At 37.9% G+C, this 26,359-nt stretch overlaps 1 protein-coding gene across 14 annotated transcripts in view; it reads left to right on the top strand.

Annotated features, from left to right (window-relative positions):
* The window catches only part of LOC116785560 (mitogen-activated protein kinase 10), a 165,663-nt gene that overhangs the window by 48,221 nt on the left and 91,083 nt on the right, over positions 1 to 26,359 (top strand). For 11 of the 14 annotated variants that reach the window (XM_032685276.1, XM_032685275.1, XM_032685287.1 and 8 more), the window contains one exon: positions 18,810 to 18,966. In XM_032685276.1, the coding sequence (XP_032541167.1) occupies positions 18,810 to 18,966 (157 nt within the window). Of the gene's footprint in view, positions 1 to 11,062; positions 11,210 to 12,029; positions 12,035 to 14,716; positions 14,722 to 18,809; positions 18,967 to 23,778; positions 23,809 to 26,359 lie in introns of those variants that run through there. The other 3 variants (XM_032685278.1, XM_032685282.1, XM_032685284.1) reach the window with 3 other exon arrangements.

Genomic DNA, 26,359 nt, shown 5'->3' with positions numbered 1-26,359 from the left:
TAGATATGAATATTGTTCATATGCTTTTTTTTTTCCCCCCTTGGAATAGCTGATGATATTTTAAAGACAGTCAGGACTGTGGCTGCCTAAGGGCCTTCCCACTGAGCCTTTCTGTGTTGTACCAACAAAGTAATGCTATCTATTATACAGAAAACAAACTGAAGAATATTGCAACAAGACCAGACTGAGATGTTTGTTCCCCATTTGCTTTTGCAAATGCTTGTGTTGATTCTAGGGCAAGATGTATGGCCTAAAGCTAAAGGAGAGAAAAAGTTTTCACTGGATGTTAAGAAATCACTCCCAAAAGAGAGAGCAATTAGTAAAATAAACCAAGTGATCACGGAGGCAGCACTGCTGCAAGTAAACCATAGCTTTCCAAATAATGACTGGCAAGGTGCCACACAAAGAATACAGGCTGAACTCTACTAGATAGGGTGTGCTGTACCTGTAATTTTGCCACACATGATAGTCACAAGACTATCTTGAAAAATGGCAAGATGTCATTTTGAAATCACACTGCAGTCTGGCAGATTCAGCTGGCACTTTGAATTATCCAGTGAATCTCCTCTCCTAGAATGTACATTTTGCTGTGACATTTTAAGTAATTAATTAGAAATTTGAATCTCCATACAAAGTGAGTTATTTCAGGTCAGGAATGCACTGTTGCTCTATTTTTATTGTACTACTGTCCTTGATTAAGGCATGCTAGCAAGTTCCTAAGCATGTAAGGAATGCCATGGAAATGAATGTCATGACTGTTATCTTTGAAGTTAGGCACATTAATTTGGTGGATCAAGACAATGCAGACAAAGAAAAGCATCTTTGGAATAGAGACTATGTTTTCTATTATGGTTGTTATATTATCAGCATTAATAACATACAACAGGTGGTTTGGATAGTTTCTTATTAGAAAACGAGAGAGGAGAATTTTTTGCAGCAGTAGCAGCATGAATTTTGACTATAGAAACAGAAATGGCTGGGATTGGTCTTTTTGTAAGTAAGAGGTAACCATAACTTGTGCTGGAATTGCCAAGTTGTTTGTTGCATGTGTTTCTACTTTAAGTATTCTAGTCTTTTAAAAAGCTTATCAAATACATTTCATGGCCTCATTGTTTTTAATACTTCAAGTGCTCTTGTAGTATCTCATAAGGATTCTATTACTGTCTTTTTTGAAAAACACCAGAAAATTTTGCAGTGTTATGATCAGACGCTGAAACCATTCAGTTTAAAAAATTTCCTTATGTATTCTGCAAGATAGTTGCCTTAAACCATTAACATGCCTTGTTTTAGTGAGTCCAGGATCTGAGCCTTGGAAAAGATACCATAAGAATAGCATTCAAACTTTATTAGAAACCTACAGATACTGGCTTCAGTGGGGAACCATTTCACCCTTCAACAGTCTGCTTTGCCTCTGTAGGACTTGATAGGGGAGGATGTAAGGCATATTCCTCTGGTTGAAATGTTTGGAAGGAGGTCTAAACAATGTCTCAAAGTTGAATCACTTGAAATATTCAGTCAAAGGTAGCTGAAGGTTTGTTGTCAGCCTAAGGTTTGTCGCCAGAATTATGTGTATGGGACAAGATTTCTGGAAAGCGAGGTTCGCAGTTCTTGCTGTTGATGGAGTGCTAAGGAAGGGGAGCATAGAGAGCAGCAACTACAGAAATTACTTCCACAGTACCCCTGACTTTTATTGAGTAACTTTTATTGAGTAGCAATGGGAAATCTGTCTCTCTAGGGCTTGGGCACAAGCAAATTAGGCAGAGTTGTCAATGGGCGTGTACTGTGCCCAAAACCATGCTAATTTAAGTAATTGCTTATTTTGCCTTTGCCAAAGCTCATGCCTGAACTTAACACCGCAAATTTACTTTAGTTAGCTTTTGCTGAAATGTGAGATATATAAAACTCATCTTCTGTGAGCTTCAGTCAGTCCTTAAAATTATTACCACCATTCAGTAAGATTCACATTTTGGAACCATGGAGGTTACCCTAGGACAAAAATGGTAACGAAAAATTGAGAAATAGGAAAGGAAAAGCAGTGGAAAGGTGGCAGAGAAATAGTTTTAATTTTGTTTATGATGGTGAATAAAATGTCCTTGTACGAAGAACTTTGTTTTTTTCAAACTAGAATTTATCATCTTAGAACACCCACTGAAATACTGAAAGGGCCATTTTGAAAGGACATCCTGAAAATAATTAGTATACTTTGCATTCCTTCAATAACTTAAAAACCAGGCAATTTCTGCTTATATTCCTGTTAAAAAAAAGAAGCAATTTGCTTTTTGATACATTGAAAACATGTTTTCATTTTGACCACGTTGAAAAGCCACTTTTATAACATTATTATGACTCCCTGTCATCTGAGTATGAAGGCTCGTTTCTGGAATTCAGTTAAAGAGAAAGAACCAGCAACCCCTGTAAACTCATTACAATAAAGATGGAATTATTAAAGACATGATAGGATATCGTAGTGTGGGTCCAGGAGAAAGGTTGAAAAGCATTCAATTTTTCTGTGCAAGTAGAAGTGTCAGCAAAAAAGTCTATCTGCTTGCATTTGTAATGGACTTAAGAGAATCTAGGAAGAATGCCAGGGGGGAGGAACTACGGCGCAAGGAGGCTCAGCTACAGGAATACAGCTCTGTGGTAAAGTCAGACCAATTAATTCTTTAAAGCTTTCACCAAGGCCCATTAAAGGTGATTGCAAGATGGGCAGTAGTCTGAGAAATGGAAAATATATTGCCACTTAACTTTTATTACTTTAAACCCAAGCTATATATAAACACGTTGAATGACAAGAAGAAAAATCCAACTAAAACAACTTTTTTGAAGGAAGACCCTCTATTTGTGCATTTCTCATTTGTTCTGAGTTTTGGACATTTGATATATTTTTCGATGTATGCACATATTGAGATGTTCAGACATGGTTTCAGTTGTAATATGCTATTAATAATAGCCCTCTCCTTCTGTCCCTACTCCCTTCTTGTTTCAGTCTTTCACAGATGTTTTTTCCCAGTGGATCAGACTGCTTTACTGATATGGAAAGCTCTTTCTGTTGCCTTCTTATGATTTTCTGCAATCTGCTATGTCTATCCAATAAGTGTGCTACAGTAATATATCTGACTTCCTAGTATGGAGTGCTGATAAGGTCACTCTGGGACTTTGTAGAACAGAGTGATGTGCAAAAATAGCAAAATATATTTTTGTATTGCATCTATGGTCTGGTTTCTGGTAGAAGAGTGTCTGTAGTTCACAGTCCATTCCCTAAACCATGGCTTATTAAATGCCTCAACTGATGGGTAATAACCATCTCAAAGGAGGGAGCTGAAAAGTCCAAGTTTAAGAATATGTCCCAAGGCTCAAAGTAGTAATTTGTTCTGTGTCAAATGGAGCTCAGCTTTAAGGGATTACTGGATTATGACCATTTTGGTTGGTTTGATGTGCATTTAGACTGTTTGAGCTGCCCTTTTTGAAGGTTGCATTTGTTACGGGGCCTTCAGGCCACTTCCAAAATTAACTAACAGATTATGACACCCAGTAGAGTTCATTTCATTGAAAACAATATAGCGTGCAAAAAGTTGTCTAACCCTCTTATGAAACTGGTAAATTCGTGTTTTACACAGGCTCTTGGGCATTTTGTTTTGCAAAGGAATTGTCCCCCTTTACTATCCTCGCCTACGTTAAATAGTTAACATAGTATAAGGGGCATTATAGATAATATTTTCTAGAAAAAAAGTATTATAGAAAAATATCCCAATATTTTTCATGCCAAGTGTTCTTTTTTTCACCTTAGGGAACCCAAAAGATTAATCTCATGAATGCAGTCCGAGGTCATACATTGTTTTGGCATGCCAGTAAAAACCATTGGTTTCTAGGAGGTATGAGGTGTGGAGCAAGGCGGTTGACTGGCTCTTTTTATTTTTCTCCTAATTAGACTGCTTTTGAATAGCTACATGTAATATTGTAAAAGAGAGGAGGAACAAATCAGCCAGCCTTGAACTGTCCTAAAATTCCTAAACATTGAGAAGAGGGGCAAGAAAAAGCTTGTTTATGCCAGATGTATTGTTTTCCTAAACAAGAAGAGGTAGAGAAGTACTGTCTTGAGTTTTTATCAGTTTAAGGCACTGAAAAAAGTCCCAAGAAGATCCATGTTCTAGAAACGAAGTTTTAGGTTTATAAAGTCACTTTGACAATCAGCTGCTTTGTGCTGATGTTCTGCTGCAGTGCTGTATTTGCAGAATACTGGTGACATTATCTGTGCTGCACAAGACACAAATATAAAGGGAATTTCTGCTCCAGTGAACTCCTATTCCAGAAAGCAGACACAAAGAAGGGCTCAACTTGCTGTGCATCCCAGAGAAAGGAGGTGATTGTAGATATAATTCCATGTCATTAAATAATTTCTGGAAGGCTTCCCTTTCTGCTTTTAGTTTTTAGTGATTTGGGTTGGCAGCTGCAATTTACAAAACATTTGGCAGTGTCTGGAGACTTTTCAAAGTGGTTTCGATAACCTCTGGCAGAGAACAGAAGAGGGTTCACTTTTTCTGGAACAAGTTATAGCTTCTTACTTTTGATAGTTTCTTACTTTTCATAGTCACATTGAAATCAGTGAGGATTTCCTTGCCTGATGACTTGGACTTTTTTAATGTAGTGTCAGTTTTTTAGATGTTGAGGACATCTTTCAATTCAGTGCCCAGATTGTCTGAAAATTGAAGGACAAACATTTCACTGAAAGAAGTCAAGCTCTTTTTTTCTACTTGTACAGAATCGTGCTTTCGCTGCTTTTGACAAATTATAGGATTATGACAACTGCAGGCTTGTGACTACTCTTTGTTTGCTCTAGGGCTGATGGTAGGAGTGATGGGAGATAAATATAAGCTTGAAGGACAAAGATGTGCGACACCCAGCCTGAAATGGACATTGGTTATCTGTCTAGATTGCTGGTGAAAAATAATGTAGCTTCATAAAGATGAGCTCTTGGGAAAAAAAGCCTGTGGTATGGGTGTACTGAATCTGTCTGAAGAGGGATGAACAGGAAGAGTCATGGTGGACAATTTTTTCTCTCATATTTTTATTGAGTATAAAAATATTGAAACAGACTTAGTAAGTTAAAATCTACACTATAAAGCTGACAATCTTTAAGTGAACCACTAAATAAAACCTCAGTTGTTTTAGATTACATTTATGAAGAACTTGGGATCTTAATGAGGTAATGGGCAGAGAACTGTTAAAACTCAGTGAGCAAATTTCTGCTTGTTGGGTGTGATTGTTTCTTGAAGTGTCTAATCATAGAAGAGAGAAGATAGGATCTAAAAAGAAAGCCCACGTGGGAACAGTAGGGGTTTACTTGTAATTAGAATGGATATTCCTCACTTTTCTGTACTTCCACAAACTAAAATTACCAGAAATTAGGTGCACAGAAAAGAGCTAACAGGCTGGGAAAAGCTGCAACCCACAAGGAAACAGAAAGTGATCTCTAAACAGAATTAAGAAAAACTCTTTTCAGAAGGAAGGCTATAGAATCAACTACATATTTCTAAAACACCAATGCATATAGTAATTACTTAAAAGGATGGTATTTTTTCTATCAAAGATTATAGAGGCATTTTCCTGAAAGTTTCCTGGTGTATATAATTTTTGACACATCAACATGCCCCAAATAGGTAATTTTAACAGCTTCACACTGTGTGGTGCCAAAAGTTCCTTTATAGTTCACATAAGCACGCAAAAGGGTGGAAAATTGCTTAAAATACAAAATGCTGTATCAGTAGTTTTAATAGAAACACACAAAAAAAGTATGTTAGAAGAGGCACGGTAAGAAATATTGCAAGAAAAGAAATGCAGAATTTGGGAATCGGGGATGTAGGTAACACAAAAGTGCTATTTCTGGAAAATGTGCCAGTAGCACGAAGGAGACAAACGTTTTCTCAGGGCTTGGTAAATAGTCATGTTTGAGGGGTGGGAAGGGGGATGCAGGGAACATTGATTTTCTTTACTGGTGGGAGACATTGAAGAGACATTGTCGTGGGGAAAAAAACCAAAACACAAAACTATTTACTCTTTCTGTTGTTTTGTGGAAGAAAGAGTTCTTTTTTAGAATTTTTATTTTAACTTTTTTTTGTCTACCAGTTCACTGAGAACCTGACACTTCTCAGTATGAGAACACTAATAATTTGTTTACCTCATTTTTCATTGTATTTGTAGTTTATGGTTGTGTTTTGGTGTTACAGGCTGTAAGTTTGGCTGACAGGTGCCAAACCAAGTGCCTGCTATGAAAGCAGCAGCTGGGGAAATCTTGCTTCTGGTGACCTTCAGCTTGTTAAACCATTTGGGTTAGTGAGTTGGGAACTGGCAGTGAATTTGTACAGGCTCATGGGGTGAGGAGAAGTGAGACCAAGCCATGCAGCTCCAAACAACAGCTGAAAGGTCCCTCATTGTTTTCTCAGTAAAAACACTTACCTGTCTTCTTAATCATTGCAGCAAAAGTAGGAGTCAGTATCATTAACAGAAATAATAATAGCACAATAATAAAGGATTAGAAAGTAAAATATAATGATCCATTGTTGAATCAACCAAATCATATTTTCAGCTTTCTAGTTGCCATTGCCATTGTCTGTTTCATGTGTTTGTTCTTTATTGTTGTACAGCTTATTGCCATTTTGGATAAACAGGTCTGTGGGGTACAGATCTTGTCTTTTTGGTTGTGACTGGTCTGCAAAGAACTGCTCAAAGAGCATTTGCCACAAAAAGCTGTACCTGCTTTCAGCTGCAATGGAGCAGTATTTGATCTTCCCTGCAGAAGCATTTAAGACTTGATCAGGAAACTGTGAAAGTGTGTGGTGCTGTACCATGGCAATAGCTTATGTCTTGTTCAACTGTTGGGTTGTGTCGTATTCTTAATAATAAATTCAGTGAAAGATGCAGCCGAGTTATCCAGCCAAATAACAGATTTTGTTGCTGAAATCTGTAAAGGTAAACCCACAGGTAGGTTTAAATGGGAAGCTGAATGTATTGTAGATGAAAGAGTGTAACATTATAACCATTTGTAGAAATCGTAACATCAGCAATACGGGTGATGAATGTGTTCTGCAATAGTTCATTTCTGGCTGTCTCTTCTTAAAGTTGTTTAGGACCAGGCAGAGCCTCCAAAATGCTCTGGTGGTGGTGAGTTTAGAGCATCAACAGCTGATGCTCATAGTTTTTTCACTGAAGATTATCTGCTGTATGGATTATAAGTAGGTGACTACCATGGATGTGACTCCTACCTGTTGTCTTTGATTTTTGCAAAAGGATAGATGCATTTGTCCAAACAGCATTCTGCTCTGAGCAAGTCAGTGCTGTAGTTAGTGGTCTTCTCCTTGTAATCCAGACTGGCAACTGTGCCAAACTTCTTGGCAGTACTTCACAAAGATGGCGTTTATGTTTAAGGAAGGTGATGCATTGTGAAAGCTGTCATGTTATGTTGTGCTGATGGAGGAGCCAACTGGAATTACTGAGACAGGACTCTCTTCAATCACTGCAACCTGTGATTTCTGAACTGAAAAGTGTTTTCTTCTAAAAGCTAGTGAAAATGCATTTTTAGGTACTTTGAGGAAAAGATGTTACAAATACTGTAATTTTTACCCATTGAATATTTCATACACAGGGAACTTTGTCTAAATATGTCAGCTGTAAGAACACTCAGGACTTAATTTTTGTCCAGGAAGATAAACGCATGAAAAGAGAAGTAAAAATAACCTACTAAAGTGCATGGTATCTAGGTCAACCAGTCAAATTTCTGACTGACCTGCCTTTTTTTACTGAATGCAACCCAAAATGAAATTCTTGGCTGAAGAAAACAGTCTAATTATAGCCTTATAGTTGGCAGCCTTGTTCTTCAGGCCTTCATTTCTTCTGATTTCAGTTACACTAGTACCTATTGAGAGGCCATATTCAAGTGGCACAGTCGAATGTGGTGGCAATGTTTGGTAGGTAATGAGGTAGGTAGGTAACCAATACTAATTTCATGGTGTCTTGCCTGCCTGCAAGTTTGCCGTTAAATTGTGACCATTAGCTACCTGTTTTTAGCAGCAGCTTACAATCAGTGAAGGAAGACAGAGGCTCACCAGGTGGCTTTGCCATTGCTTTTGCTGCCTAGAGAAGTGTGCTGGCTGCTCCCACAGCAGTAGGACTCAAACTCAATCTATTCACTGTATCACAAGAGGAACAGTGAGTACCAGAGTTGAATAACTTTGTCCTTTCCGCTATGGCGTTGTTTCTTTTCTCTGGTCATTAATTAGGGCAATGGCCCAGTGCTGCAGCTCAGTCAGTAATGTCATACTGATTTATGTTAAGATGTTAATAACTGGAAGTTTCTAATTTATTTCACTTTTGTTTCGTCTTACACAGCTTTGACTAAAATGTGTTCGTTGGTCTCAGATATTACATAATATTTAAGTGGTGATAGGTTTCTCTTAAAATGACAAAATTTTCTCACATTCCGTTGTTTGGAAGGGAGGAGAGAGCTAGAGAAATAACGATGTTTTAGATTAAAATTCAGTTTATCGGTTAAGCAATTTTCAGTTTGATGTTTTAGGTTTGTTATGCAAAGTTCTTAAGCATATTCATCAGGGAATTAGAACACTCTAGACTAATTACTTTGCTGAATCTGAACTGGAAAACATCACTGAAAGCTATTAGGTTGGCACAGTAAATATGATGCCTTTATTGCAAACTAGAACACCATTTAATGAGATAATCCAAAGCCCAGTGAAATCAGTAGAAAGGTATCTGTTGACTACAGTAACTCAGTACCAGACAAAGTGTCAACTGCAGTAACTTTTTCGAGATTGCAGGTATGTTGTATAATCAGAAATTAAGTTACTGGACTGGCACAAAAATTATTCCTAAGGTTGAAACACCTATATCAATCATAGAAGGCTTCTCTGTTATGAGAGTAAGAAATCTTGTATTTTATATAAATAATGTAATCTAAAGACAGGATGCCACTGATATTCAGGGAATGGCTATCAACAAATGCTTGTCAGTATCTGTGCAGAAGTATTTATCTTCCCTTTGTCCCACTGCTAGCTTATTCTTTCTGAGCAGGAATGCCTTTTGGGAATGTCTCTAGGCTAAGCCTGTGGATGTAAGTTTCTTGCCTTTTATCTAGTATTACCTGACTCTTGTTTGTTTGAAAATTTAGTTTCACGGTGACGCATTTTGTATTTTCTTTACTAAGCATGTTAACCTCTAGCATCTATGAAAACCTGAAGTAATTGTACAACCTTCTCCTTTTGCCTGTCTTCAGAAAAGCTGGGACCAGCCTCCTGCTTCTACTGATTCCCTTTGTATAGGTTCAGTTGCAATCAATTGCTCACCCATCCCATGATGTGTTTATCCAGCTGTGTGCTGGACATTTTGTCCAGAAGGATACCATGAGAGACAGTATGAAAAACTTTACTGAAATCCGAAAAGATTACATCAACTGGCTTCCCCTGATCAGCTAGACAGGTTACCTTGTCATAGAAGGAAATCAGGTTTGATAAGCAGGACTTTCCTCTCATGAAGCCATGCTGGCTGTGAAGAATGACTGTGTTGTCCTTTAGGTTTTTTTCAATACTTCTCAGGATAATCTTCTCCATAACTTTACCAGGCACTGAAGTGAGACTGACAGGCCTGTTTTTTCCAGGATTGTGCTTCTTGCCCTTCTTGAAAATCAGGACAACATTTGGCAGCTTCAAGCCGATTGGAACCTTTTGGGATTGCCAAGACCAATCAAAAATCATCGAGAGAGGTTTTGAGATGACATCAGCCAGCTCTTTGAGGATTCTGGGATGAATCCCATCAGGCCCCATAGATTTGTAGGGATCCAGCTGGAGCAACCAGCCTTCTACCTCATCTACTTGACTTCCAACATTTTGGAATTGCCTGCTCCTGTGCCCCTAGGAGGTGATGTTTGAAAAGTGACCAGCACTGATGGGCCCCAGCACCTGCATCACATTAAGTAATGTTTAATGTTGACTAGACAACTTCTTTAGGTATTGATAAGAGTAAAATTGAAACAATTATCTACTTTTTTGCCCCCATTTTCTTCTGTGTCTAGCCATTGCAGATATTGTTTAATTTTCCAGATTTGTAGGTACAATTGCTACTTGTTGATTTTTTCCTTTGCCTCTTTTAATTAATTTTTTCTTTTACTATTTTTGCTAGTTACTATCTTAATATATGTCTTTTCCTATTTTAAAACAATTACCAGTTATGTAATGCACATGAAGTGCAGAGAAAACAGAGTTGTTTTCAAGTGTCTATAAACTTTAGGTGAACTGACTGTGTGATGTACACAAGTTCGCCTTCCTCTGAGACCTGAAGACATTTGGATTTTGTGCCCAGGTCCAGTACGAAACAGAGAAAAGAGCCAAGCTATCAAACCCTCTCCTTTTCAAAGGGAGTTGGCTCTCACGTCCCTATTAATCTGTCCCTAAACTTCACAATGTCCTCCAGTGTGACATATACAATTGTAGTACTGCCAGTGTGCAGACAGAATTTTAATGAAGGGGGTTGTTTTGTTTTGAAATTTTGATGGGCTCAAGTGCATCAAGAATGTGCATTTCTGACAGTACGAAGTGGTACAGGACAAAGACCCAGGCTTGCTCTCTGTCAGAGAGGTTTTAAAATATCTTGCCATTTGATGTGCTTCATTCCACTGTAGAGGAAGAAAAGCTGTAGATTCATTTCTAGCATGAGTGATCTAGCAGTATGCAGAGAGAAGTAGCTGTAAATCCAGAAAAGATATTAAAATAGCTATCCCTTTGAATTTGAGAAAAGTGTTAACTGAATTCTTTCTGTGTACCTTAATGAATTTGCAAATAGTGCCTTTGTAATACATTTATGTGTAGAAAGGTCATGGAGCCAATTACAATAGTTATTTTGGCCTGCCTACGGAACTCCTTATATTTGATTTTGCACAGTAGGTAAAGAAATGAAAATGTCTGACAAATATGGATACATTTTTCAACTTGCCATCTTCATGTTGTCGAGATCAATGGTCCTTTCTGAACTTTGCTTCAGGAAACAGTTGCATATGAGTCCAGCCTCTGAGGGTTGTAATTTTTAACCCTCCTAATCTGCAACTGGTGACAACTGGGTATTGGACTTTCTTAGAAAGAAATCAGTATCTCATAACTCTTCGTTCTGCGAGCTCCTTGAAGCAGTGCTGAACAGCACTTCACAAAAGGTAAGTGAAATCAAACATGAGATTGTGTACATTTATCACAGTTACGTAAATCTGAGTAACTGTACAAAGACACATGTTTGCAAGGAGTGCTGCATGTTAACGAATCTGTAGACACCTAATAATTTGAGCTTTTCTTTACATGAATGATGCTTAGAATTTGTAGTGCATATTGCTTAGAATACACTAGATAAGTTGACATTTGATGAAGAAGCAAATTTGTTGTGGTTTCTTTACATGTAATTACTCTATCAGGTGTGTGTTGGTAAATTCAGTTACTTCCTAGAATATGGCACCATGTACTCTACTGTTTTATTTATAGGATTGCCTTCTATTTCTATTTATGTTGCTTCCGGATAATTGTTTGAGAAATGTAATTGTGCTTATTTTTTACTTAATTTTTTACTCCTTTGAAGAACTGGTAGTGCACACTCATTTTGCAGGCCTAGGGAATCCCAAATGTTACCTTACTGGCAAGTAGTGCTGCTGCTTTGTGCCTGTACGGGTTTGAGGAGCGACAAGTGATCAACACATGGACCCATATGTGCTGAAATCTTTTCAGATGAAGGATGTAAGGGGACTCTGGGTGCTGTGAGTAGAGAGAACATCTCTCTGTTTAGCAGTGAAACCTAATGGCCTGTGGGGTGGTGTTTCTGAAAGCATTCCTCTAAGTTTCATTTATATACATTTTAACTATGTATAGTCTGAGCTTGCTGTTAAGCATTAGGTTGTGTGAATTACATATTTATCTGTGCTTTCCATGGGATAAACAGGAACACATAGTAAAGGGTGCAGATGCCAGAGTATGAAATTTTTTCATAGTACATGGTTAGTAGTTTTATTCTCTTTGTGAGTAGAGGGTGAGCACGTGGGTGAAGTCTGTCACAATGGTAGACACTGAACTAGAGTAGATGTGAAATGAGAAATGCAGGGTATTGGCATGGTATTTCTGTGATCTACAGCCACATTCACATTTATGATTAAATACTGCTCCGCATCAGGTGGCTTTCTTCACTTGAGTCATTGTCTTTCTTGAAGAAGAAAGTATTTTCTAACATGAAGCTGAACAGAGGAATAGTTTACCTATTCATAACTCATTTAGCTGTAAACAGAAATTAAGGAGTCTCAGTACGGTCAAGGATACTTAAACAGATATTTTCCTCCAAGATAAGACCATCACTGATTTGGCCATGCATGTTGGGAGGGAAAAATCCTGAAGGAACTGGAGAGAATTGCAACTTATCCTAGGTTGTATACCTGTGACTTCTGACATTTATAGGATCTGTATAAATACAAGGAGGGATGCTCCTGAAGCGCAAAGACATGGTGGTCCATACTCAATGCGGTGTATCATTGGAACTGTAAATACAGCTGCAGCCACATAAGGAGAGGCTCATTAGTGAAGCAGAGAATTTTGGTATCAGAAAGGAAATGTGTTCCTTCTGTAGCTGATAATTGTGTGCCTTGCAGACATGGGAGTATAGGAAAGCTTGGAAGGTGTCGTCCCCTTCATGATTTATGCTATCACAATGACATATCCTGACCTACAGGACTTCAGGCAGCTTGAATCCTTAAGATATTTTACATTTTTAGATTATGTATATTTTTTTCTGAGACTATTTTTACTTAGACCTTGGTTTCCTTGCTTCCCTCTGAAGCAGATAGGCAGTACCAAAAAGAATTCTTTTTTTCCCTTTTTTTTCCTCACTTTTGATGAGACCCTTCAGTTTGTCAGACCATTCTTGTCATAAGCACATGTAGAAATTCAAGGTTTGATTTAAGTTTATTTAAAAAAAAACCAAACAAACTAATCAAGCAAAAAAAGTAATAAAATACATTCTTCAGAATTCAACCTCTCCACCTCAAGGCCTCTTATTTTATCGCCTGGGTGAAGACCTACAGAGTAATTGAATTATTTTAAAAAGAAGGACTTGCCTGTCCATAACAAGACCACATATTCTCAGCCCAAAGCCAGGGTGTATGATTGCCTCTTGGAAATCAAACCAGATACAATCTCTTCATGAGCTTTTACAACTCCATTTTTTACCACATTTAAATATTTTATTGGTTTATAAACATGACCTATTGATGTTGTCAAGGATGTCTCCTAAATGTTTTGTCCAATCGTTATTCATAATAACTATTGCATAACCTTCACAACCATGTACTTCATAGTTTCTGTAGGTCAGGGCAATTCAACATGTTATCTGACACCCACTTTGTAGTAATTTCACTGGATATAATGTTTGTGACAGCAAGAATTCCAGGTTTTACTGTGAAACTCTGCATAGTGATAATAGTACCTAACTGCTTCATGATAGTGTGCTTCAAAATAGACTGGTTTAATCAGTGTATAAAATGCTAAAACTGTTCCAATCTTCATGTTAAGTAAGTGCCATTCAGTGTTTCCTCAATGAGCAGTGACTGGGATTCATTAGAGGCAACTTTGTGCAGAGTACATTATTGTACAAGCGAGAGATAATAGGTTTGAATATGGCAGCATGGATTCATACCTATAATGTAATGAGGAAAATAAATCATAATTAAACAGTGAAACAATAATGAGCTTATTTCCCTCAGTGGTGTTAAAATTTTGCATATATACGTAGTTAAAATCTACGCAGTCGGTCCCACTGGTTTGTTTTCCACCCACATACTTCAGCTGATGAGAAATATGTTGGCTAGCGAGGGATTCCTTTGTCTGTCTTGGCATTCCAATTTGAAATATAACTTCTGTTCCTGTAGGCACTGGGATTTTGTGCTCACAGAGCAATTGGATAATACCCACAGAGAAAGCTGATAAAGTCTCATTTTGGTGAAAGCTCCTGTCTAATCTCGGTAGAAAAAGGAAGTGTAAAGACAAACTCAACAAACCATTGAAACCATATTTGTGAAAGGCAACCTATTTTCACACTGAACTGTGGCTCAAATGAAGTGGACATAGGCTGCTCTTGGATGGGTATTTGAGCAACATGATCTAATGAGAGATGGTCTTGCCCACAGCAGGGGGAATGGACTAGATGATTTTTAGAGGTTACTTCCAACCCAAACCATTCTAGGATTCCATATTTTATGCTTAAATATTTGACAATCTGGGTTTGCATCATTAGAAACTTGGATACTTGATTTGGACCAGGATTTGGGAGGAGAATTGGCCAGAAAATGTACAAGTTGTATTCTAGTCAGTTGTTGCAATATCAACTGAAAAGTTGTCTAGAGTAACTGGGTTGTCAATTCTTATTACTGAAAATGTTTTACCTTTTTTATGAAGATCTTTTGTTTGCACTTTTTCAGTGTTCTGTGTCATTCTGTCTATTTACATAAAAATAATGGCATTGTTACAGAGTGTCTCTGGTATACTGGAGCAATTTCTGACAAATAAAATGTTCTCCAGTGAGCCAGTGCCCTACAGTTACTCTTTATATGTGCAACTTTTTTCAGATTAAGCCAAGAAAATTTCAGTAGCACATTGGCACACACACATGCTTTGCTTCTATGTATTCATAAGAGCTGTAGTAGGCTTATACACTGACAAGGTTTTTAAAACCATTTGTTGTGCAGTGCTCATGGTCACAGTGGAGATTAGATATTGTCTGTATTTTGGCTTTGCACTACTCCAAGCTAACTCTTAGTTAATGCTGCAGAATTTTATTTCAGTGGTAATTTATCTCAGCAGATTAATTGTCCATCCTGCTGGAATGCCTTTGCTTGAACTCTTAACTCTTGTATAGTAATTTATGCTTCATTAGCAGTGACTGATACCAGTCACCAATGAACCTGTTTTTCCTGCCGCTGAAGTAACTGGTAGAGTTTCCTTTAAATACTGATTTTAGAGGAAGGCATCTTTTCAAGACAAGAAATTATCTTGAATTTATGGCTACAGGTTGGCACATGCCTAAATCTGCTTTTCATTTGCAAAGTGGATTTTTTTCTCTGCCTACTCATAAACCACGAGTTGAAGTCTCAAAAAATTACTGAGTCATTTTGGTTTTAAATGGAGAATATTTGTATGTTCTTTTTTAATCTTCTGAGGCTGTTGAGTATGTTCTCTGTTGCCTTTCTGCAACCATGAGGAAGAGAAACTTCTTTTATTTAAAAGTTAAAATTCTTAATCTGAAGCTTTGAGAAAGACAACAAATACCATTGGACTTTGTGATACCATAGAAAGACTTGTCAGCATTAGCAATAGTAGAGAAAATGAGCAAAGGCTGTTTGTGTTGGGCAGTGGCTCATGTTCTTTGGAGGATAGTACACAGCTGAAGTTGGAGGGGCTACCCTCTGCTATGGACTTATGCGAATAAGTGAGACATTTCTTTTGCTGAGCATTATTTGTAATTGCAACAGAACTCTGCTTTTGTGCTGATGGTGTTTGGCTTTAAAATTGCCTTCCTATTGGAGCTTTGAAATTTGTTCAGGGAAGACTTGTGGCGAATTTTGTGGACTTGCAATGGTCACATTCCTTTTCTCCTTTTTCCCTTCTCCTCTTCTAACTCAAAGTAGACTTCCTGCAAATTCGGTTTCCTTTCTGCCAGTGGCGACAGCTGCCTTGTGTTCAGCTAACTCTGCATATTTTTGAGAACTTCTACTTCAGGAATTGTCTCTTCCATTCCCAGGCATGGAAGTGCTTCCACTGTGGAGCTGGTGTAGTGTACGAGTCATTTTATTTTTATCTTCTTTGAAATGCAGCTGGGACTAGGCATGAATGCACTAGAAGGCCTTGGAAATGGAAACATCTTTCTGTGGCTGGTTTAATGTGCCTTTCTGATTGAGAATTGGAGACATCCATCTTGCTTTTTAAACATCCAATTCATTATTGCTGATTCTGTGTGTTTCATTCATACAACATCTCTTTCAACATATGGACTGATAAACTGCATTGTGCTTAGCAATAGGATAGAGATTTGGCTTTTATATCATGGTTGAATGTTGTTCAGGAGTGATTAACTATTGAACAGCACATACTGGCTAGCCTAGGAAAGGATCTAATGATCTTCTCTAACCATTTAAGTATTGCAGGTAAGTTCTGTCTACCAAAAAAACGTAACACCACAAAATCTCAAACATTGCACAGTGTGCTTAGTGTTTCGCTTCCAAACGTCAGTTTGGCTGCCAATACTGCCTGATTTTTTAAGTATGAAGCAATTCTACTAAATAAGATACGCTTAATTTCTAAATTAGTTGGAATATTAAAATGAGTCCCTAGCTGATGCCCTTTCTGAAATTCAGGAAGATCTTTTGACTGGTAGTATATGGCTGTTAATTTGGGGAAATGTACATTCTACTATAGGACAAAGGGATGCATGTCTCATGGAAGAGTGGGCCGTTTTGCAGCTTACAGACTAGGTTGTTCTGCAGTCATGTGGGAATAGTAACTCACAAATATGAATTTATTCTTCTTTCAGTGTATCTTTGAGTTTGGAACTTCTGCTTAAAATAAACCACCAACATTTTAAATGAGAAGCTTTCAGACATTGTTTGGATTATACAGAGGAAAAGGAGCTAGAATTATAATAATACACACTGTAAAAGAAAGAGAGGCAAATGATGATAAGATACAACTTCATGTTTCAAAAGATAGTGTCTGGTTTAGAGAGGGTGATTTCTCTTAAAGGAAAAGAATCCCCAGAGAAGTTAAGGGGAGAGTAGTTATTCTGAAACATGGCTCTGAATTAGTGAAATAGCTAAGTAACGAAATACAGGGACCCATTTTTAACAAAAGCGTTCTGCCTCTGAAGGAGAAGGGTGCTGTAAGCTGTTCTTCATTGTGACATGCTTCACTGCTACCTGAATGGCTTTCCTAAAGCTTGTGAGATGTTAATGCTTGTTGTGAGGTGGATAAGGAAACTCCTTGACTTAAATGAAACATTGAGCTCCTCTGGTCAGGTTGATTATGGTCTGTTTCATCACATTATGGTGTACAAATGCAGCGGCTGTTTAAAATTATATTTGTCATGTGTAAAGCAACTGACTTGAGTATACTAAACATACAGTCTCTTCATTAACAGCTAAAACTCTCAAAGTTTTCTAGAGGGCATATACTGGTTCATCATGGAAGTGTTCATAATCCTGATTAACCTTTCTACAGGCGATTAAATTGGTATATAAACTTTCTGTGAATTGTTTTATATCTTTGTAAGCCTAACTTTCTGTTGAGTGGTGTTCCTCTGTTACTACGGATTTTATTCTTTGTAAACAGGAATTCTGCACTGAATGTAATGTAAATTGCAAGGGCATGTTCTGTTGTGAAGAACAAGTTATGAAAATATCTGTCAGAAATAATTACAGTTGATCCTGCTCTCGGGCAGGTGTATAGATTGGATAATTTACTGGTGTCTTCTTCAGCAATGTTTTTTATAGCACTGTTACCAGGAATATCAGAATTTAACTCAAAGTAGTGGTAAAATCACTTGTAAGGAAAAAAAGGGAAAGGTTATTGATCTTCTATTCTTGACTTTGCACAGTGGTTTGTGACATGGGCTTCCTTGTCCGTGACTGTATAGGAAGCAGAGTATGATCATAGAAACTGTTTTTTTGAAGATGTAGAGGCTCTTGAATGTACAAATCCTTCTGTGTTTTTCATTGTCATCTAAGGATGTCTTAAAGGCCTCTAACAGCAGCTTGTTCCTTTTAAAGTTTATGTCTTAAATCAGATGTGGTATACAAGCCTTTGTAGAAATCCAAGGACATGTGGGGGTAAATGTGCCATATGGTGGTCTGAAGTGCATATTTTGCCAGGTTGTGTGTGAAAGTGGCATTTAAGCATCCTGTAGAATAAGTTAATGGAAGAAGTTGCAAGGCTGTTGGTCACCACTGTCCTCTGCACCCCTGTTCCCTTGATTATAAGACCTGCTGCATTTGTCCAGGACAGCAAAGCAAAAGAGAATTATGTAAATTTGCAGTTGGCAGGACCAGGAAAAGGTAGGTTGGTAAACAGCTCTTGTAATTGGTAGAAATTGAAGTGTCAGTATTATTCTTAGAGTGAACAACAACACATCTTTCTAATGCACCCTTTCCTCACTGATATGGAGATGCTAAGTTTTACTGATTGCTTCTCTTAAATTTCTACTCTTGATTATTTCAACACTGATATTTTGGGGAGTTTAATTTACCTTTCCTCAGAAAGTTTCTTTATTTCTCCAAATCAGGAATTGTCTTTTTCATGTAAGCCTTCCAGGACTGTGCAGAAAGGAGATCCAGGATGTGGATTCCTTAATCTTGTCTAATGGCACATTTAAGGAACAATGAATTGCTTGTTTGCCTTTTGGACTGTTCTCTATCCTAAAGGTCCAGAAATGTTCTCTATCCCTGACAGGTATTGCAGTCTCTGATTATCACAATGTATTGTAGTGGCCTCCAGGCTTTTTAACCCAACAGATTATACCAGTTCATGAAAGTACTGGCCTTAGAAGGACTGCAGAGGGTTTGAAATAAAACAGCTACTTTAATGAGAGAAAATGGACCATTCAGTATTCCTCGCTTCTGGTATCTGTACAGCTTCAAATTGGAGCATGGTACAACGGAGCAAATGGTCCCCAAATGAGCTAACTGTCCCAACTCAGACCCAGGCTTCCTTAACCCTGCCTGTCTTTAACTCTTTTGACAGCTGTCTTCTCCTGGGACAGAGGCGAAACTTCGACAGACCGCATTTGTTGAGCAGTGCTCCCCAGACTTGCAGCTCTCCCCAGGAAGACCTCAGAACAATTGCAAGTGTGTCACCTGGACAAAATGTAAAACTTCGCTGTCAGACTACCCTATCCCTGGTAAGGCATCTCGGGCTACCTAATAACTGACGAAAACAAGTTTAATAAAAAGGAAAATCCCTGTAAAAGAAGTGGGGCTACTTGGAGATATTACATGTTTCTGAAATGTTCGTATTACACTGTGATGAGTATACTGTAAAAATACATGCAAAGTAATCAGAGGACAATGAGTACAGGAAAGAAAACATTTTCTAAAAGTGTTCTGTATTTGTTGTTTGTAGGTGTTGTTTTTAGTCTGCCTTCTCCAAGGGAGAACTGACTGTGATCATAGGCTTCATTTATGAAAAATGCTTGTGAGTGTTATGACAGAGCAGGTGTTGATTTGGCCACTCAAAGAATCTTTGAAAAAATACTGGATGAAAATCAGGTGTGCATGACAGCCTGGATGGCATGGTGAGGTAGACCTGACCTATTTAGCTGTATATCTTTCTGTGAAGTTTCACCTCTAAATCTAATTTTAGTATTATTTCCCTTCTGTAAGCATGACTGTGCAGCTGTGAATCCTATGCAAAGCCTTATGTACATGTTTACCTCTGTGGTTTAGAGAATATTGCACATGCTGGTATCCCCTTTAGGCCTGTATTTAAATTTTTGCAAAATCAAGATCTCAATACACTTGTAATATTCTTCTCTCTGTAGTATGGATGTGTAGTGTTATAAGCAGAATATAATAATAGTGTAAATCTTAATATAAAACATGAGTTAGCAGTACTCAGTACAGTGTGACTGTTCTTAGTTCATACATTAATAAAAAATGATTAATCGTTATAATGTGCTAAAACGCTAACAAGGACTGAAAACAGTTCTGAATGACATTCTGTGTTAAATTAATTTGCTAAGCAGTGCTGAGAACAGCTGCAGAAAATCACAAAGCATTCTTGTATCTTACGTAGCCTACTTCTATTTTTTTCACTTGGTGAGTCGTTTTCTTAGTTTAACTTGGCTTTTTGCTTCGTGGTCTGTTTGCTTTGATAAACATAGTCAATTAAGTTCACAATAGAATGTGACTGGGTAAACTTGGCTTCCTAGGTACTGATCCTACTGGAGGTATGACTGTTGGCTGCATGTTAAATTAATGCATGGGAAGTTGGAATAAATGAGGCATTTAATGTTTGGACTCAATGATCTTACGCTCTTTTCCAACCTCAATGATTCTATGATTCTATTTCCATTTCTGGGTGCCCAGTTTGTCATTTTAAGATGATCTGCTGTTAAACAATGCTTGGGTGTTGCTGGAGAGGAGGTATTAATGCTGCTGTAGATGTTCTGCCTGGCATCACTTTCAGGTCAGCCTGGGAGCACAGGCGCAAAGCCTGTACCAGGAATTAATTTTGGTGCAAGTAGCACTGTCATGATCATGTTCAGGTCTGTTCATACCTGTCTATGAGAGGTTAGAGAAGAGACAGAACTTCTCATGAACCTGTGTTATGGAGGAATTGATGGCAGCTCAAAATGCAAGACAGACTCAACCTGTGCTTATTAAGACACTCGTGTTCTGACTAGATGAGTACCAGAAAAAGCCTTTGTTCCCTTTTCATTTTGTGTCTAGTGAAGCTTTACTCAGTGTTTGTGTTCTCTAAGATGTCCAGCAACAAATCAACAGCAACAAGAGTCACTGAAATGGTGGAGTTGACAGTTTACAGCTAATGGAGGGAGGATCTAGGCTGAAGCATGCAGGCTCCCTGCCTCCCCAGAAGTAGTTTCTTGTACGTTTTGGTAGGATGTATGTGCTTAACAAAACAAAAATAGTCCTCTGAGACTATAGTCTCTGTTAGCTGGATGTAGGGGGCTTAAATTATCAAGGAAGTAATTATTTACATATTTTAGGTATAAGAAAGAACGCTGAAGTTCTCACCATACGTGACTCAGAATATTTTTAAATGTGCTGAAGCTGTGTGAATTCTGCCTTAGATCTGAGGATAAGTAGTACACTTCAGCTCAGGAATATCTCCAATATGCTATGCTGAATACTGAAATCATGTCATTCACAAACATGTATATATCTCACATATCTAGTCTGCCAAGAACTGTTGTGTTCAGTTTGGAATTTTTTGATGTTTCTTGAGAACATAAATTTGCATGATCAGCACGTAACACTGTTCTTGAATCTTCTTTTTTTCAAAGATAGTACCTTCAGCTGTAAATTACAAAGACATGCTACCTGCAGGTAAGATGTTGCTATAAATTAGAAGACCTGAGAGACTGTGAGAGGAAACTGAAATAAAATGAGGTTTTTATGAGGATAGGACTGAGGCAGAATCAGTCTGGTACATTGCAACTCAGAGTAATCTGCTGAAATGATTCTCTCTTGTTATTTCAAAGAATGTGTTTCATTTAAATTATGTAGCATGGGATACTTAACTCCTTTGTGAGCAAAGTAGAGGTAGTTGGCACAAAGGATTAATTTTGATGCTTTTTTATTGCAGAGATTTAGCCCTGTAATTTAGAGAAACAGGCTAGAGTCATGAGAAGGAGAACAGGACAACGGTTTTTTTCTGCTGTGTTGTGGTGAATAAGTGGCATTTCTGCTGATTGAGTTTCAGTTTTGGAAAGTGTCCGAATAGTTTTATTTATGTTGCATTACTGCACATATCTATGTATACTTGTAGAAAATTGATAACGGTATAAAATGTCTGCCTTCTGTTTAAACCTGTTTTGTATAAATCAGAAAGGTTTTTATAACATTGTGTCTCGCCAGCTGCCTACTGCAGTAAATTTGTTGGACTCATTAAGCGTCCTAGAGGACAAGATGTCCATAAACTCACTTGAATGAATTCATGAACACTTATAGTAATAAAACCTGGGTTTCTCTGTATTTCTCACTCCTGATTAATGACCCTTTCAAAAGTTATTTAAAGTCGAAGGATGAACAGAGAAGCTGTATTCCACTAGGAAAGCAAGCTAAAAGTTTCATTCTGCATGGAAATGATTGGTATCCTGCTTAGAAATGTCTGCAGAAATGCCAGAGTTTACCCTGAGGTGCTGCAGGACAAGAGCTGTCTCAGCCTGTCCAGTTGACAGTGTGTTGGCAGTCACCTACAGGTACCTTTCACTTGAACTGCAGTGGCTGAATGTGGCATCTTTCAGGTGTGCTCTCCTCTAATGCAGGAAGGCTGAAACCTCACTTGTACTGCTCACATAAGTAGTAGTTTGTTAGGTAACAACAAATGGCAGCTGAATATAAAGTTTAGAACAAGAAAATAGCAGTGATAGCCAGATTTCAAGCATCTTATGCTAACCCGTGTGGCTAGTTCTTATTTATTGTTGCAAGTATCCTGAAGTATTATTATATTAAAGATCTTTTCATAATGCAAATGGGTCTAATAAAAGTCAAATTTTTCTTAAGTGGAGGTATTATTGCTATAAAAATTCTGCATTTAAAAATTCATGCCAGAAGACTCTTTTACTATTAGCCCCAAATAAAACCCAAACAAAAACCCCAGATACCAAAAAAAACCCAAACAAACAAACAAACAAAAAAACCAAAACACAGGAAAGATACAAACAAAATGTCTTGTGAAAATAGCAACTGGTTTGGTAAACAATGCATTCTGGAAGATTGTTATTCAAGTTGATGTGCTATCAAGGTTAAAAAATAAAATTCAAAAAAATCCAGTGTTATAGAACACTTCTTGTGAGGTCTGGATCTGATATGTTTTTTTTTTAAGGCTCCAATTTGTATGTTAGTAGTTGTAGGTACTTAAATAACACAAATCTAAGCCTTCCCCTTTGCCTTGCCCCAAAGAAAAGTGTATTGAGGACAAAGAGCTCAGGGGAGGCATAGAGTAACTGGTAAAAAATGTTTGTACTCATGCAGAGAGATGGAGCAGGGGTAAGGTTGCTTTCATAGCCACACTTACAAGTGCTTTAAAGGCTCATCCTGTTTCAGAAATGTGTTCCTTTTCCCATTTCGCACCATCATTTACAAATTTCAGCCCACCGCAGCTCCCTGTCACTCAAAAGAATATGGAATCTCTTATTATTCATGTATCCATTTCATTTCACACCAAAACCTACAAATGTGTCCTAGAAAAGAGAAGTCTTAGGGAAAAAAAAAAAAGATTATAAAAATCCTAGATTTCACAGGGAAATATATCAGTTTATTCAGCTGCTCATTTCTACGCTCCAGTATGTTTGGCTTCAAAAACGAAATGCAAAAAAAGAAAGCACTTGGCTATGCAAGCAAAACTGTATTTTGTTCCTTTGTTTCTGGGAAACAAGGATGAGTTTCTGTTAAGTCTTCCTTAACAGAAACACAGTCTTCCTTAACTTTTGTTTTGTTTAGGAATTCGACCCATACTATTTATAGTAGTTTTCAGTAGGTGGATTAAAGTCAGGCACCCAAACCACTATTCCTAACTGAATGAACATATCATTTATTTTTCTAGTGCTTTGATTTTGTTCTCTGTCAAATGCGTGTGTAGGAGCTCTTGAGGTCTTTACAAAAACTCTGTTTTTGTAGAACATCTAGCTCCTACTTTTGCTTAGCACACTGTACTTGGAGCAGGGGGGAAGGAGGTCTGAAAGGTGTGGGTTTTATCATAAGGTTTACAGTAAACAGTCAGCTACCTTGGAAATACATTAACTGTGTACATTATTGCAAAGGATTTATGTAGCATAGGTTATGAAAACTATTCTGTAGTCTACAGGAGGTTGAAAACTATGTGAAGCAAATTTCTTATCTGAAATCAGTTGGTTTTTCTGGATAGCAAGTCATTTTTGTGTGGAGCAGCTTCATGATGTTCATTGCATGTTGCAGTTGCCCATGTTACCACTTTGAAATGGAGAAGAGGAATCCATCAGCTGTCTCACAGCAGCATAATTCCTTTTAAGTGATGCCAGGTCAGTTGGATATAAATTGATTTGTCCTATTTGCAGTTTCTATGGGAGCTGGAAATGACATCAGAAAACACTAAGGGACGGTCGTATCTGATTCTCGGGGCATCTGCTGCTGTTTGGGAAACAGCCTCAAACTTACTGATGATACAGGAAATCAGTGTCCTTCAGTACAGCATTTTCAGCTTGGCATTGAAAAGCAGGCAGCAGAGATGTCTGGTTATGTTTTCTGGACACATGGCCTTTGCGAGGTTCTAGAGAACAAGAAAATTTATTATTATACTTTATATATGAATATATTTTATATATATCTATTTTTCATAATATTCATCTGTGTTTAGAAGCCTAGAAGATAGGAACGGAGAGTAAAATTATGCAAGGTGCTGCTAGCTTCTGCCTGGATCAGGAGAGGTTTATACTTGTTTACATTTAGGAAATGACTCTAGAAACCTGTTATGTTCACTGGTCTGTTGCTCGTTCAAACAGCAATTGCCTTCTTGTGCTGTATATTCCTTGCCTGCTGCAAGAAAAGAGCTAAGAGTAATTGGAATTTTACTGGCCAACAGGTGTTTCAGAGAAAGAAAATGATTCCCCATTGAGCCCTTGATAAAGGCTGCCACCCAAAAAACATGTTAAAGCCCTGAAACCCTAATCCAGAACTCTAGAGCCCTGGCATATGACCAAGTTCTACATGTTTTCATTCATGTTTACATTTCTGGTTTGGGAGAGTGAAAGCCAGTGCTCCAGTGGAATTGTGCAAGGGCTGTGTTATGCTTTGTGAGCATGGGCCTTCACTGAGGCTAATGTGAAGCTGCACTGTCCATATGGGAGCTCTAGGAAGCATCTGTGCCTTGGGCACACACTGAGTGGCTGAGATTTTCCTAGAACAGAAAGGGCATGTGGGTTTATATCTCCCTTAAGAGCTTTCTCTTCTTTAGATGACCATGCGCGTTATGAACACATGTGAGGGGTGTGATTATTATTGCTACTGATCCGATGGCATGTGTGTGTGAAGCTTTAAAAAATATGTATTTGCCTATACTCTTCCAGACTTGTAGTTAAATGGGATGCATATAAGGCAAATGATTTATAGGGAATAGAACTAATCAAGTGTGAAGAGCTGGACAAAATAAGTAGTATTTACCTTGCTATTTTGTTGTGAGCCTAAAGAAAGCTTGACACTGGACATCAGGAGGTTTCTAGCTCTGGTGATTGAGTCACAGCTGAAAAAGGAAACAAAATCGTTAGAAGAGCAAGATATGGATTGCAGCATTATTGAAAAATTAGATAAGAAGGAGCTAAAAAAAATTCTTTACAGAGAGAGTAATCAGGCATTGGAATGGGCTGCCCAGAGAGGTGGTGGATTCACCATCCCTGGAGATTTTTAAACGCAGATTGGACGTGGCACTGAGTGCCATGATCTAGTAAATGGACTGGATTTGGACCAAGGGTTGGACTCGATGATCTCAGAGGTCTTTTCCAACCCAATCGATTCTATGATTCTATGATTCTAAATGGAAGAGCTTGAGAATTATTTTTGCACTTACCTTTAGGGAGTCAAAAGCAGGATAAGGTTGTGCTCTTGTGGTTCTTAAATTCTTTAGTTAAAGTACCTCATGTAAATACATGTTTACCCTTATCATGGCAATGTATCACATTGTGATACTCATCTCTGATCTTCCAGTCCAAATTCTTTCAAAGTAATACATAGATTGGTCATTTAGGTTATCTGTAAATAACCATAATAGGACTTTTCCTGCACAGTAGGCCTCAGATGGGGGGACCTTAATTGAAGTTCTGAACCAGAACATCTTATTTGCTGTAACCATTAGCTATTACAGGCTGAGAGAGCTGGGTTGTTCAGCCTGGAGACAAGACTTAGGGAAGACCTCATTGCAGCCTTTCAGGACCTTAAGGGGGCTTATAAAAAGGAGAGAGGGACTTTTTATACAGGCAGGTGGTGTCAGAACAAGGGGCAATGGTTTTAAACTAAAAGAGAGTAGGTTTAGTTTAGATGTTAGGATGAATTTTTCTACTGTGAGGGTGATGAGGCACCAGCACAGGTTGCTCAGAGAGGTTGTGGATGTCCCATTCCTGGAAGTGTTCAAGGCCAGGCTGAATGTGGCCCTGAGCAAGCTGATGTAGTAAGTGGCGTCTCTATTCATGGCAGAGAGGGTGGAACTAGAAGATCTTTAGGTCACTTCCAAACCTAACCATTTTATGTCTGTGATTATAGATCCAGACAGCCTTACTTTTATTAAATAGCTGGCCTTGCTGTACTTTCTGCAACAACATATTAATTTTGTGGCCTAAAAAGAATTGTACATGAAGAAGTGTTTCTACTTACTGTATCTGAAATTCCCATCCTCTGACTTTATCAAAGTCACTTTGTTCCAATTCTACAGAACAAAGAGAAACAAAGAAAAAAAGTTACTTTCTTGTGACGCTTAACCTTTGTGTTTTAACACACTGTTTATTGCTTTACTTGCATACAGGAGCCTAAAAGAAACGTGACTTTGTTTTAATCACTCCTTACCTGTCCAGTCAAAGTTCACAA

The sequence above is a fragment of the Chiroxiphia lanceolata genome, chromosome 4 (assembly GCF_009829145.1).
Source record: "Chiroxiphia lanceolata isolate bChiLan1 chromosome 4, bChiLan1.pri, whole genome shotgun sequence".
Taxonomy (NCBI): domain Eukaryota; kingdom Metazoa; phylum Chordata; class Aves; order Passeriformes; family Pipridae; genus Chiroxiphia; species Chiroxiphia lanceolata.
Note: the sequence above shows the minus strand (reverse complement) of the source record. Positions and strands in the feature narration are given on the sequence as shown.